Source organism: Frankliniella occidentalis, unplaced genomic scaffold (genome assembly GCF_000697945.3).
Source record: "Frankliniella occidentalis isolate FOCC.00 unplaced genomic scaffold, Focc_3.1 Scaffold285, whole genome shotgun sequence".
NCBI classification, from domain to species: Eukaryota; Metazoa; Arthropoda; class Insecta; order Thysanoptera; family Thripidae; genus Frankliniella; species Frankliniella occidentalis.
This window is the reverse complement of record NW_026267411.1, coordinates 61774-75958: the sequence shown is the minus strand read 5'-3', so window position 1 is coordinate 75958 and position 14185 is coordinate 61774. Positions and strand designations below refer to the sequence as shown.

The 14185-nt window shown below is 43.7% G+C and overlaps 1 protein-coding gene across 1 annotated transcript in view; it reads left to right on the top strand.

Annotated features, from left to right (window-relative positions):
- Positions 1 to 11053, top strand: part of LOC113213329 (uncharacterized) — a 19322-nt gene extending 8269 nt beyond the window's left edge. Inside the window, exons 5-11 of the mRNA XM_026432351.2 lie at positions 344 to 469; positions 1325 to 1508; positions 3785 to 4024; positions 4123 to 4283; positions 7437 to 7574; positions 8194 to 8303; positions 9401 to 11053. Coding sequence (XP_026288136.2) covers positions 344 to 469; positions 1325 to 1508; positions 3785 to 4024; positions 4123 to 4283; positions 7437 to 7574; positions 8194 to 8303; positions 9401 to 9614 — 1173 coding nt within the window. The 3' untranslated portion in view covers positions 9615 to 11053. The remainder of the gene's footprint in view (positions 1 to 343; positions 470 to 1324; positions 1509 to 3784; positions 4025 to 4122; positions 4284 to 7436; positions 7575 to 8193; positions 8304 to 9400) is intronic.
- The last annotated feature ends 3132 nt before the right edge of the window (positions 11054 to 14185 follow it).

The window sequence follows — 14185 nt, the reverse complement described above, 5'->3', positions numbered from 1 at the left end:
CCCCCTTGAGAATTTTAGCACACTGACAAACGCTCAGCCACTACGGGCTGCTGCACGTACTCCTACGTTTTACAACTTTCGTCAAAGAAAATTTTCCAGTAAAACTACCTCCTTTTTTCACAGTGCACATTTCCTTCTAATGGAAAAGACAGACACACAGTCAAACAGGCACGAGGTCGTTTACATAAGCCCGCTAGGTAGCTTTTTCAAAGCAGAACGGCGGGCTAAAAAATAGCCTTGGGTTTCCAAAGTGCGAATTTGACTGCAAAAAAATTGCCTTGGTGGCGACAAATCATGCAGTCTTCGTAAAGTGTACCGCATTTACAAACATCATTTATTGCAGGTTACCATGCTTCACTTCGATCAACCGTTTTCTCTGGAAAACAAGACGAATGGCTGGAATTCACAAGAGATGATGGACAAGTTTGTTGCCTACGCAGATTTTCTGTTTAAAACTTTCGGTTCGGAGGTACGTTCTACCATATACCGGATTGCACAACAACTCACCCCCTCTAAATTCGAACCTACGTCCACTCATCCTCACAATATTTCAACCCAATCAATGCACCCTGGGAAATTTCGGATCCATTTATTTACCCAACACTATCCAACTTTCGATTTTTAGATTTTCAATTCAACACTACCGCGCAGGCGCGGATTAAGGGGGGTGGCTATTGCCCCCCCCCCCTTCCCATCGTCCCTAGTGAGCCGCCTGAAAGGTAGGCAATATGAGTCACAAAACTCCTAGGCAACCGACAGTGCATCGACCCCCCCTGTCGGCCGAACCTTAATCCGCGCCTGCTACCGCGGAGTATCGACGTATTTGATTTTTTTAAACAGTTGATGCGGAAAGATTTTCTACTTGTATAAAATTGGATTTAAGTGCTTTTGAATTTAAAGACTGTCAATTTAGTTTAGATACCTATAGTTTGGCTGAATGTTGTGTTTCTTATTCGACTTAAACCAAAGCTTGTCATTGTCGAGTATTCAATGAAATAGTAAAACTTCATGAGGATAAAGAATTTGATGACAAACCTTTGTTGAAAATGTTGTTCACGTTCTCGTAGAGCTGAGGAGCTTCTGCACAAAAAGGTGCGTGTATTTTACTGAATTTTACGTTAACACATACAATCAATTGACAAAAAAATCAAGTACTTCGGTGCGACATGTCTGAGTTCGAATAATCACTTTGTCAAACTTCTTTAAGAGGAAATGACAGGGTGCGAGTTGTTGTAGGTACAAAAACGGCCGGGGTGAGTTGCCCTGTTCTAGGTGTGTTAGTATTTTACTAGATTTAACTGAAACCCTTCATGTTTCTGATTAGGTGAAATATTGGACTACTATCAACGAGGGCAACATGTACTGCTCTTACTTTCCCCAGCTCGCCTCGTTCATTGGGCTTAACCCTGGAGATGGCAACCAGCTTTACAGGTGTCTGCACAACATGGTGGTGGCGCACGTGCGTGTATACCGCCTTTACAAAGAGAAATACTTTGAAGAGCAAAAAGGTATACGTACTTTGCATGATCAATGAAAGCATATAGCGAACACAAGGTAGCCAATAACCACACATTAAAACAATGTCTACTTTTCTAAGGCAAGGGAAAACTTTGAGGAGCTCCCATTTTTCCCTAATACTCACGTTGTTCCTTTCCTTTAGCGAAGAACTACGAGGGTCTCCAAACGCGCATCTAAACTGTGTGGGTTTTGAAACGTGCCATTTAACAGCGTGCGTCCATCGGCTCGGCTCGACTGTGTGTGCGTCTTAGTTTAAGGTGTAAAAAAATCACTAAGATTTGGGGAATATCTTCTTCAAAGATGTAGGAAATTCCAACATTTTTTAAGAAAACCTCAAAATCTGAAGAGTTTTGCCTCCAATATGGGTTCCTCAGAGTTTTCCCCCTTTTCTCCGAAAATGAGCATTTTCTTCCTTTTTTTGCCGTGCACCCATCGGCTATGCGCACACAAGTTTTGGGTACAAATGTTATTCTATGAGAAAGCTTGCATTTATTATTGTGCCACACTTGGATTTCTGGTTCTCGCTGTAGGGGAAGCGGGGGTAAGGTTTGGTAAGGTGCTATATCTCCATTTTGGGGTGAACTTGAAAACCAGTACCATTCGATAGCGAAATGTTCACTATATCGAAAAAAATACTTCCTAAAATATCTTTAAAAGATGTGTTAAGTTGTTTCACTTTTGAGTCACGCTGCGCCTTTGTGCGTTGCTTTGAGTTAGCGACGAGCGATATGTCAATACTATTTAATTCCTTAAACATATTTTTAACTTTTTTTAAAAAGACGCTCGCAATAGCACGGAGGCAATAGTTCCACCTCGTGCGACCCCACTCACCCACTCCCATTCTGAACCCGAGGCGGAACTACACTGTAAGAAAAAACAACGGAAAATCAACGGACGACAGCGGCAATTATTTTCCGGACTCGTCCGTGTCCTAAATTTAATTGTACGGTCGAAGCAAAACGGTTGTTCCGTACCTCATTTTTGGGGTGCGGAGCAACCGTGTCACGTATTTAACGGATATAAGCGGCAACTATTTTCCGGACACGTCCGTACCCTAAATTTAGTTACATGGTCGAACTCAAACAGTTCTTCCGTATCTCTTTTCTGCAGTAGGCTATAACGCAATGTCCGTTGACGGTCCCGTAGTATCAGATGATTTTTTACAGTGTATAGCCGAACGCCAACTGTACAAAGCCCCTAAATCGGGACTAGCGTCCTAACGTCGGACACTTGGCTGTTTGCTATTATAAAGTCCCTATATCAAAAACGGCTCTCCGGAATAAAGTTTCCCAGGGTTCGCTGGAAAGGTTAGTTAGACCTTCTAGAATCTAGATTTAAATAAATATTTCCGATATCTTGCATACTGCTCTCTCCAAAAACTGCCAAACTTGCTGTTTAGGCACCACGAAAACGGACAGTTCGTACAACTGCCAGGTTGACATATCGTTCGTCCCTAACTCAAAGCACGTACGGCGTAAGAGAGACCAAGTATCTTTGCACAACGCTCGAGAAACCAAGTATCGCTGCGTGACTCTGGCGAAACCACGTACCTCCATTCTTGGGTGATTTTTGAAACCTATGCCATTCGATCGAGGAATTTTCCCTCTATTTTAATATAGAGTTCCTAAAAAATTCGTAAAAATGCGTTACGTGGTTCCACTACAGTCGCGAATCGATACTTAGTTTCTCGAGCGTCACGCAAAAATATGTGAAACTAGGACTCTTCACCTACAAGGTGACAAAAGAAAATTGTGAGAAGGGATTTCAGAAAATCTCCTAAGTAGGGACAGGCTTTTACATGACTACTGAACTGGTTTTAGGCACTTTAAAACACCTTAAAAAGTTCTTTTAAGCAGTTCTGGCGGCTAAACTATACCAGATAAAAATATTTCGACGATAGGGTATAATCAAATTTTTTCATGAATTTTCTGTTCCTCCCAACAATTATTCACTGTTCATAATTTTTCAAAGCTGTTCCTATTTAGGACTTTTTCGTTCCAAAAGGCGGACACTCTTCTAGCGGGCCTCACAGGTACACCGTATTTGATAAAAAATCGTTCAAGGTGGTGGTAGGTGTGTCTTGGTCCGAAGATTGTATAATCCTCGCTGTTTTCCAATATTATCAAAACGACGGATTTCAGATGTCGTTTTCTCTAACAAAAAATCGTCCCGATTTAGGGACAATGATTGTATTTAAGATCGATTCTACGTTGAATCGGTATGAAATTGCTTTATGGAAAGTGGATCCAACAAACATTGTCCTTAGGTCAAGTCGGTGCATCCGCCCTCATGTGGCCTGCTACCCCCGCCACGTCCAGCTACGACGATGTCGTGGCCGCCGACCTGTTCAACCAGGTGTACACCGGTGCCTTGCTAAATCCGATCGTGCACGGAGACTGGCCACCTCTCGTGCGCTACATAGTAGACAAGCGTTCGTTCGAGGATCTCAAGCTCAACGAATCGAGGCTACCGAGGTTTACAGACGAAGAAAAGGAGATGTTCAGAGGTGCAGTCATACTTAGTCATCCTGGAGACACAAAATGTAGTTAGTGTAAAATCTGGAAAGCCCCGTCCGTTTGTTCTTATCTTTGACCTCGATTTCAGACGGGCCTGCTGCTGACTTTATCGCAGTCAACGTGTACAGTGGGTACAAGACAGCCTGGAGGCACAACGCCTCAGATGGCAGCCCCATGCCGTCCCTCCTTGGACCCTTCACGGCAGATATGCCAAATATTAAACTCATCTCGGGTGGAGGATTTGACGCTGTAAGTAACGTAGGCTGGATAGAGATGTGTATGAGAGCCAACATTGTGTGCGTGATTGATTTTCCCTTTGATCGCGCCTTACCCAGGTTTTGACAGTACGGCGTCCCAAAGTATGTTGATTACTTGTAAACATATGTGTTTTGATAGCTAGTAATGACTTTTAGGCTTCCCCCGCACAACCCAACCTCTCGAGCTCTACGTATTTTTAAAACTAATAAAACAATACTTTCACCGAGTATTTTTCGCGGAGGCTTTTCCGGTCGTTCGACACGTGTGTCCCTGACATTTCGAAGCAGAAAAATTTAAATTATACACGAAACAAGCAGGCCCGCCCTTCCGCCAAACGAAGTTGCCAGCTTCGCTTCGCTGCGCCGGCAACTCCGTTCGGCAGGGGCCGGGCCTGCTTGGCCTGCCGGCGGCGATGGTCGGGCCTGCGGCCCGACCATTTTTGTCACGCGATTTGCTGTAGAACATAATCAAATGATGTAACGGGCCTTCGGCCCGCAAAGCCCGTCGCCCTTAAAATTTGCCCCGTTGACACGAGAAAGGGATGTAACGGTAAAACACCGCGACTACAACCCACCCTTCTGCTTAGAAAACGTTTTTTTGGGGTGGGGGGAGGGAGTTTCTTACCTCTTTGGCGGTTCGGGGCCTTCTTTTACATTTAATTGTTCACTACAGCAATTTTTAACTTATTTTCGTCAAACAAGACCCTCTAGCGCCTAAACGGTTAGAGATAGAGCCAAACGGACGAAATTTTTGCCCTATGGGCTCTACTTTGACAAGTTACCCCTTAGGAGACCATTCAATATTTTTGGAAATTAATAAATTTATATTTGGGCCACTTTTGTGAGAGAAACTCCCTCTAGCGCCCAAACGGTAAAAGATAGAGCAAAACGGACGAAATTTTCGCCCATAGGGCTCTATTTTGACGAGTTACCCCTAAGGAACCCATAAGAAAAATATTTTTTTTTGACTTTTTTGACCTACCCCCTTTTCTTTGATACCCCCTTTCAGCGCCTTAGGGTTGGTTGCCAGGATTTGCCGTAGGCTCTTTGTTTTCTAGGAGTGTTTAGGCACCACGAAAACGGACAGTTCGTACAACTGCCAGGTTGACATATCGTTCGTCCCTAACTCAAAGCACGTACGGCGTAAGAGAGACCAAGTATCTTTGCACAACGCTCGAGAAACCAAGTATCGCTGCGTGACTCTGGAGTCAAACAGGCACGAGGTCGTTTGCATAAGCCCGCTGGATAGCTTTTTCAAAGCAGAAGGGCGGGCTAAAAACTGTAATTTTTTTAAAAGGCTAATTTTGCACTCTACCGTATAGCTAAATCAAATAATGTTCCGTTATTAACTATTAACAAACATAGTATTCAAGATTGGTTGGCCATTAGAGAGTTACATGCCTCCTTACCAAAATGTAGAATTATAATATGACTGCAAGCCACCACAGCAATCATGATCGTCCCAACTTAGTAATGTTATTAATTTACGACGGAATATGTTTTGACCTAGCTATCATTGTGGTGTGCCATATGGAAGTGATCCTATACTTATTACACTGAAAGTTACAAATTATGGCAAATCAGAACACATTTCTACGTACATTGGGGCATTCTATTGTCAAATCTTGACAATATACGGGATCAGTTCTAATGAAGCTAAATTGTAATGGGAGGTAAATATTACTGGTTTAGTTGCTTTGTGTTGGTATAATATTTTAGCACCTTACCTATGGCGCTAAGATTTAGGAAACCCAGGAAAAGCCACAAAATAAGGCCATGAATTAAGCGCCCAATTTAAGGCGTTGTTTAGCGCTGTGGTTTTTGCAGTGCTGGTGCACCGGATACGGGAATTTTCCATAGAGGATGTCGTACAATACATTTCAAAACAACTGTAGATTTACAAGCACTGCGTATCGACTTACGAACGAATGACGTGCAAAGAATAGGACGTTTTATATGTGCGATTCATTTTGCAAATGGGAAATTAAAAGATACATCGTACATGTACACACCATGTCGGCCCGGTCCAGGTAGCCTCGTCGCCATCCTGGGCCTTTCCGCCCGCACCCGGTCACTATCGCTCTGACTCGAACTTGACTTAGCCTTAACAAGGGGTCCCTACTTAGCTGCCTAAGGGTCTGTCCAGTGAGGCGTGACATAGCGCATAAGGCGCGAATATTCAAACGGAGTGAAACTGGGCGGAGCCCGTGCGTCGTCCCACGACAAGCCGTAAGCCGTAAGGTAGGCAGCACGGCAGGCCGCGGGCGCGTAACACTCCAGGAACACTTAGCCGCAGTACAGTCCACAAGCCTCGGCTGCGTTACGTGAGTGCCCACCCTCCGCCCTCCAAGAAACATGGAACCGACGTGAAATAGGATTTTTTTATGGAACCGACGTGGTATAGGCGTTTTTTTTTTTTTTTTTTTTTTTTTTTTTTTAGCAACGCAATCCCCGGGGGCGTAACGTAGGCACATGGGCAATATGTGACTGCTGTCAGTCTGCGGGCTCAGCACGAGGAACGTAAGGTCCTGGCTAGTTAGTCACTGTACACATGAAAATTCCGTCACATTTTTAGTCATTTTCAGTCATTCAGTCAATTTATGGTCATTCCGTCACACTTCGGTCATTTTTATTCGTTTTTAGTCACATTCAGTCACATTCAGTCATTTTTACAGTCATTTCCAGTCTCTACAATTCTCACGGCTACCCCACCTTATTGATCATCGTGGATGCACACGGTTAGGACACATCTTATTTCTCTAGTTTCGTTCCTCGCACCATCTTATCGGGGGTCGAACCGAACGCCGAATGTAAACGTAAATAATCATCATTCATTTTTCATTCATTTTCAGTCATTTTCAGTCATCTTCAGTCATCTTAAGTCATTTTTCAGTCATTTTCAGTCACATTTAGTTAATTTCCATCATTTTTAGTCAAAAACAGTCATCTTTCGTCAAAAACAGTCATTTTTAATCAATTTCTCTTTTTTTGTCATTTTTAGTCATTAACTCATTTTTAGTCACTTTTAGTCATTTACTGATTTTTAATCATTAGTCACTGTACACGAAAAATCGGAGTGACGGACCCCTCGGGCTAGACCCGTAGTTTATTAACATGTTTTGAAATCGTTCGGTTTCTATTGCAGTCTGACGAGAACCTAATGAGGGATGCTCTTCTTTGGACCTGGTTCAACTATCAACTGCCCATCGTCATATCGGAAAACGGCTTTGGTGACACAAAGCACGTAGGTGTAAATGATATAGAGAGGGCTGCGTACCACAGTGTAAGTACCGTGAAATGCTGCTCCAGTTTCTTCAACAACTTTATAGATTAGGATCTCCAGGCGGACACAGGCAAAGAGTTTTCCCGCCCCATGCCCCCTCTTGTTTTGCTCCCAATTTTTTCTTTTCTTCAATTGGGCTCACACAACCCCATTCACGAACTTCCCTATTAACTTGTTTCGGGTGTCCCTGACTCAGGCCTAGCTTTATTTGCGCCAGGAGCGTCGCAGTGGCACCGTGTTTCGTAAGATATCGTGAAGCCTGTTCCGCAAGACGTGGTCTGACACAGGGGTCCGTAACTTAACATGAAACTCCCGTTTAGCGGTACGGCGGTACGTTGTCCGTTAAAGTTATAAATTATAACTTGTGACGGTACAATGAAATGTTCAGTGTTATATCTTATAACTTGTGACTATACAATGAAACGTTAGGAGTCAGACTCAAACTGCCGGAACAAGCTTCAACTAGCACCAGAATAATTTTTCACGACCCATGACTTTAACTTTTATTGCATATTGTTAACGCAGAACGGTAATGCGTTAAGTTACGGACCCCCGGTCTAGCGTACATATAATCATAGGGTTGGTAACCATATCTGATTGTATCTTTCTTTACATACAGACCGCACTGCGATCGCTTATTCGAACTATGCAAGAATACAACGTGCCTGTCATATCGTACTACGCCTGGGCCCTTTTCGATGTGTTTGAGTTCTCCGGTGGCTATAAAGAGTAAGTTTTCATGTGTCCAAAAAAGGGGTAAATACCCATTACTCATAATGCGTTATGAATCCCGTGGCACGAAACTGTATGCGACTCCGCAACACTAAACTTATGGATGTGTTCGCTTTGACCTCCTGGCACCTGGATATAAAGTATGTTTTCGGTGTACTGAAATATATGTGCACACCGAAGAGAATTCGGTTGACCACCATAAAGCCTAACTGGCTGTACAGATATTCTAAAAATGTCTTTGATAGGGTATTTCGGGTATAGTCGTACTGACGAAAAAACACAGTTGCCTCTTTCTGCACCACGCGTTAACTAGAGTCGTACACTGGCTAGAGAGACGCGAAGTGTGGGCAGCGATAGCCCCAACCTGACCGCCGTGGTCCTCACTTGTCCTGCATCGTCTGCTAGCGTGCGAACCGCCCGGATTGCCGCCGTCACAGGCTTTTTTAGGCCTTATTTTCGAATCCTAACTATTCCCAAACGCTTGGTCTGTACTTCCAGATATTATTATTTTCAGCTTTGCCAACTTTGTAGGTTGCATTTTTGTTAATCTAAATGGCACATATTAGGTTTATAGAAAAATACAAGTGTACAAAGTCGCGATGTGGGGGGCGCGCTTTCATAACAAACAGCTGCCATGTTAGGAGACGGCTGGTGAAGATGAGCATATTTCAACCACGTTTTACTGATTGATGAGCAATGCGTAAGCGCATTACTGCCGTTCGCCTCTCTACCCAGCATAGGACTATAGCGTTACCGTCCTGTTCTTTCGTCCGGCAGACCATAGCCTGGCACCATGAGACTAGAACGGTGTAATGGACAGGAGACTGAAGGCGGCCGGCGTAAGGTGCAATGGCGTCATATGACGACAACTCGAAAAATTAACTGGGAACAACCGGGAAACGATTTTTCAGGTTTTTTGTGTTGTTTGGGACCTAAAGAGACAGAATACGAAGAAAAACAATTTTTCTCACTGCTTGCCTATTTTGGCACCTTACAGGATTAATAAATCAAGAAAAGTTCTTCCTGGCTTATAATTGCCGTAGTAATGATCCGAAATAAGTGAAAGTCAACATAGTTTGTGGTATTTGTTTCAGCCGCACTTTCGGAATAATCCACATTGACTATCAGAGCGTCAATCTGACGCGGACACCGAAGGATTCTTTTAGGTTCTTCAAAACTGTCGGGACAACGAGAACAGTGCCTTTTGTGCCCCGGACCCCGTCATCCACGGCACAGTCCACAGGCCCAGCTCTTCTTTCCATTCTTGCAATCCTTGTTCCGTGGCAAGCATGGTGCCATCAAATCTAGTAGTCTTTGTGAACCTTTTTGTCTTCCAGACTGGATAGATTACATCTTTGTTGATTTCCCCTAGTCAAAACTCCGCTGATTTTGCAATTTATTGGCTGAGCGATTAGCGAAGCCTTCTACTCCATTGACCGAAAAAGTTTCATTCTGTTTGTTTGTTTGTCTGTCCATATGCACGATAACTCGAGAAGGAATTGAGACATCGATCTGGGAATTTCAGAGTCCTATTGTATCACAAAAAGTATAGTAACGTTTGTTACGCAAAGAAGTTTGTGTAACAGCAGTTATACCATAATTTGAACGTAAAATGGTGTTACGTAAATATTTTGTATTTTGATACGTAGAGTAATTTTCAGCGATCGTGTACCGTTAAGGTGCTAGAGATCATTTCTTCACGAATATAAGGTGGAAATGACCAAATGGTCTATTAAATTGTAGAAAAGGCTTCATATCGATAAATTGTCCCGGAAGTACTACTTAAACCACACATATGGCGTTAAACAACGCCCTCCTTTGAACTCGAGGGTCCCTTGATAATCTACTATCACTAAAACGATTATTTTTACACAAGGTAGATGTACGCCAGACCACGTCTCGCGTAACAGGCTTCGCGATATCTCACGAAACACTGTCACGCTGCGACGCGCCTGGCATACATCTACCTTGGCCTGCGGCGCTGACACCCGAGTCGGGTAGTTGTAAAATGTACACAAGGCCCGTCAACAGCCCGTCACCTCGACTAAGCATACAGGGTTGTACATTTTTCGCTTATTTTCGTCAAAAATGCCCTCTAGCGCCTCGGTTTGAGCTAGAACAAAACGGACAAAATTTTCGCCCTGCGAGTTCCACTTTGATAAGTTACCCCTTAGGAAACCATAAAAAAAATATTTTTGAAAAACGTCATTTTTGGGACCTGTTGTTTTTGATTTTTTTTTAAATCGATTTTTTGGGCTAGAATGCTTTTCTTCGAACTTGATCTGTATTTTTAAGACACAAAACAACCCTGAAAATCCCAGGTCGCTCGCTCAATAGGGTATTTCAATGGAGCACTGCCCGGAACTAAGAAGAACAAAACCGGATACAGAGAGCGGTGGTGGGCGGGCTAGTGGAGGAGCGAAGGGCGGGCGGTGAGGCCCCCCTCCACCCGCCGCTCCTTCGCGCGCTCGCCCCCACTACCGCTCTCTGTATCTTGTTTTGTTCTTCATAGTTCCGGGCAGCGCTCCATTGAAACACCCTATTCGTTTTCGAGTTTTCGTGCGGAGAGATACACAGACAGACAGACAAAAAAAGTTTTTTTCCGACCAGACAAAGTAATAGGCTTCGCTAATCGCTCAGCCAACAAAAGAGCATTTATCTTTCTGTTATTTGTACTTTCTCATACCATGTCGGTTCGCCATATTCTGAATAAAAATTTCTTGCTTCCTCTGTGCTGAACTGCCAAACTACAAGGTTCTATTCTCCTACCATTTTCCCTTTGCACATTTGCTGCACAAATTGTCACAACTTGTTAATAACACCTAAATAGTGGATTTCACCTATGAGAGAACGTGTGCAAAGTCCGGGGCCTGTGCGACAACGTTTACCCGGATGGCATTGCGATATTTGGTTCTGGCCCAGCCTTGGCGCTAAACGCCATCTTGCAGGCGATGCCTGCGCCCTGCGCGCACTACGGTGTCAGGGCAAAATACTTGGGCTGAAAGCAGGGATGGAATGGTAATGAAATTATATTATCACACCTTTTTTGGCTCCTGTTCAAAAGCTATGGGCCTTGACTAACTTTCGACAGCGTCTATAAGTGCAGTAGAAAAGATTTCATCTGATCCCATCATGGTTGTTGGCAATATGTGCTTAACATCGTGGTAACTTTTACCTAAGAAATTAAAATACTGTCCCCCTAATATAATTTCTTGCGAAAAAAGTGCCCACACCTTTAGAGCCATTCAATTGAATTTGCTACCCTCGGGGCAGTTTGAGCCGTCTTGCAAGTGATTATTTCTTTCGAAATCTTCTCTCATCTGGGTTTTTTCTTCGTACACTAACACTTAGACACCCCAATGGTGTTCGGGATGAAGCAGAGGTTCTTTTCAGCATTTCACTGTAAAAAATATTCTGAAATTTAAGACCAAAATGTCTCTTAAATTTAATAACATTTTCAGTTCTTCTTAAATTTTCTGGTTTCCTAAGGGGTAACTCATCAAAGTAGAGCCCTATGGGCGAATATATTGTCCGTTTTGCTCTGGCATCAGGTAGACGGTTCATTTTATCAATCTGTGGCACCTCCGAATACCTGTACGATTCTGCTTTGGAAATCAGGATAGTGCGAGGGATAGTGTCTCGGTACTCATGAAGAGTCTCGGTTTATTCCAATACTGCTTCAAAACCATGCACTGATGAGTGGTGGGGGTGAACTTTACTCTAAAATCTTGGACCAGCAACAGCAGCTCTGAAAGAATATCATCCGCAATATTACAAACTGAAATGGAAAAGACACTATCATATTGAATAGGAAAAGAAACATCTGAATTAGTAAACAAACATCCTGCAAGATGCCAATTTGAGAGGTACAAAAAGCCAATGAATACTATGTGATAGATCTCAGATTTCTAGATTTTAGAATATTCTACTCACTGTAAATTTCTTACAAACAACAGCTATTTGTATCGTACAAAGGATTGGATCGTACATTATACAAACAAATTAATTATATTACAAAGAGCAGGCGTTTGCATAACAAACCGAGCTTTTCATATTACAAATCAGCGTTGTTTGTAATACGAAAGAAAAGTGTAATACAGCTGCTACAGATCCTTTGAACATTACAAACAGAATTGTTTGTAATACAAATAGCTCTAGCTCGAACTCAATCTGTCTTTTCGTAAAACAAAAAGACCCTGAAAATAGGCCCGGTCATCGAGGGGTCATGCTTACTTTCGCAAGTTCGACATACAGAAAAATGATGCCCGACCTACCCCCTAAAAATGCAAACAATTGTAAAATAATTCAGAGCAAGCTGGACGTGTCCCGGCCGGCCCGTGCATGCATCTCGTATTGTTAAAATTTCTGCGTGATTTCGCTTTATTTTTGCCTTGGTCATGCAACCTACCAGATAGTATTTCGTTCCGCTGCCCTGACCTCCTCCCATGCATTCATCCTCCTTTCCACTCCCCTACACACATTCGTCCTCCTATTCCACCCCCCCCCCCTCCCAACCTGCACGGACCGCATTTTTACGTAGCTTTGAGCCTGTCCAATAAGACCTCATTGCTCGCATGAACGCTTGGGTGCGCGCTTGCAAACTGACGGTTGAAATCGGCGAGATCGGAAGCTGCAAGCCGGAGCCGTGCGCCTGTCTTCGTCCGTAAACGATAGATGTGAGTGAGCGGAACCCGCACCAAAAGTCGCCCGGCTCGCTGCGGCCCCAACGCCGTGGAGATAGGCAACCCGTCGTGCTGCCCACCGACAATTTCCCTTTTCTCCCGCACAATCACAATCCCCCCTTTTCCCTCCGATGCCCGCTAGCGACAATCCTGACCCTTCTACCTAGGGCCCTTGCCCGCTAGCGACATACGCCCATTTCTGCGGTGCTCTGGTGAAAGTAGAGAAAATTTGTGAGAGCCCGTCAAAGGCTTCGGATGAGATTTGATCCTGTCTATTTCAGCGCATTTTTTTTAGCCCCAACCACTTGCATTTTGCTGCCCGCCAAGAAAATGGAGGGGGATTGAAGTGCCTGCTGGTACCTGTTAAAGAAATGAAAAGCGTCACGATCTCTTCTTTCTTCTATAAATTGAGAGCTGTATGAAAGGTTTTCGGTCGAGCCCTTCCCTTCCCCTCCACAACCTGCCCCCACCTGCCCCCTTCCCAAACGCACAAAAAAACGTCATTAAAATGAAACTACTGTAAAATGAACACGAGCGGGCAGCAAGCAGGCAGTTAGGGGGTACGATTCCTCTAGGAATATCTTACCGGGGGGTAAAATTTTTCTAGCGTCAAATTACCCCCCTCGTCCGGTGGGGGTACGATTTTCCTAGGAAAATCTTACCGGGGGGTAAAATTTTCCTAGCGTCAGTTCACCCCTCTCGTCCGGTGGGGGTATGATTCCCCTAGGAAGGGGGCAAATCCGAGGGTAGTTCCTGACTTCAGAATGTCGCTATCAAGGAAACACTGTATCTTTCTATTGTATTTATTCTCAAAATGGTTTGTATAGAAAAATATGCCAAAAAAATCACATTGGATTTTCTGTCAATTACCTTCTACTTATTCTATTTGCATACCAGGGAATTTGGAAGTACTACCGTCACCATTACCACCATCAGCTGATTTGTGGGATGGGTCGCCACCAGCTGGAGCAGGAGCGGGCTGAGGCACCGCAACGCCCGCTCCGCGGGGAACAGATTGAGAGGGACCACTTACCGCTTTACGCTGTTTTGAATAGCAAATGAAAGAAAAGAATTGAAGTTATATGCGCAAGGGCAAATTTTGACCATGAAATTTTGACCATGAAATAATTGATGTTTGAACTTTAAAAATTGTAACTATATGCATTTAACAAATAGTGTGGCAATGTAATCAATGAA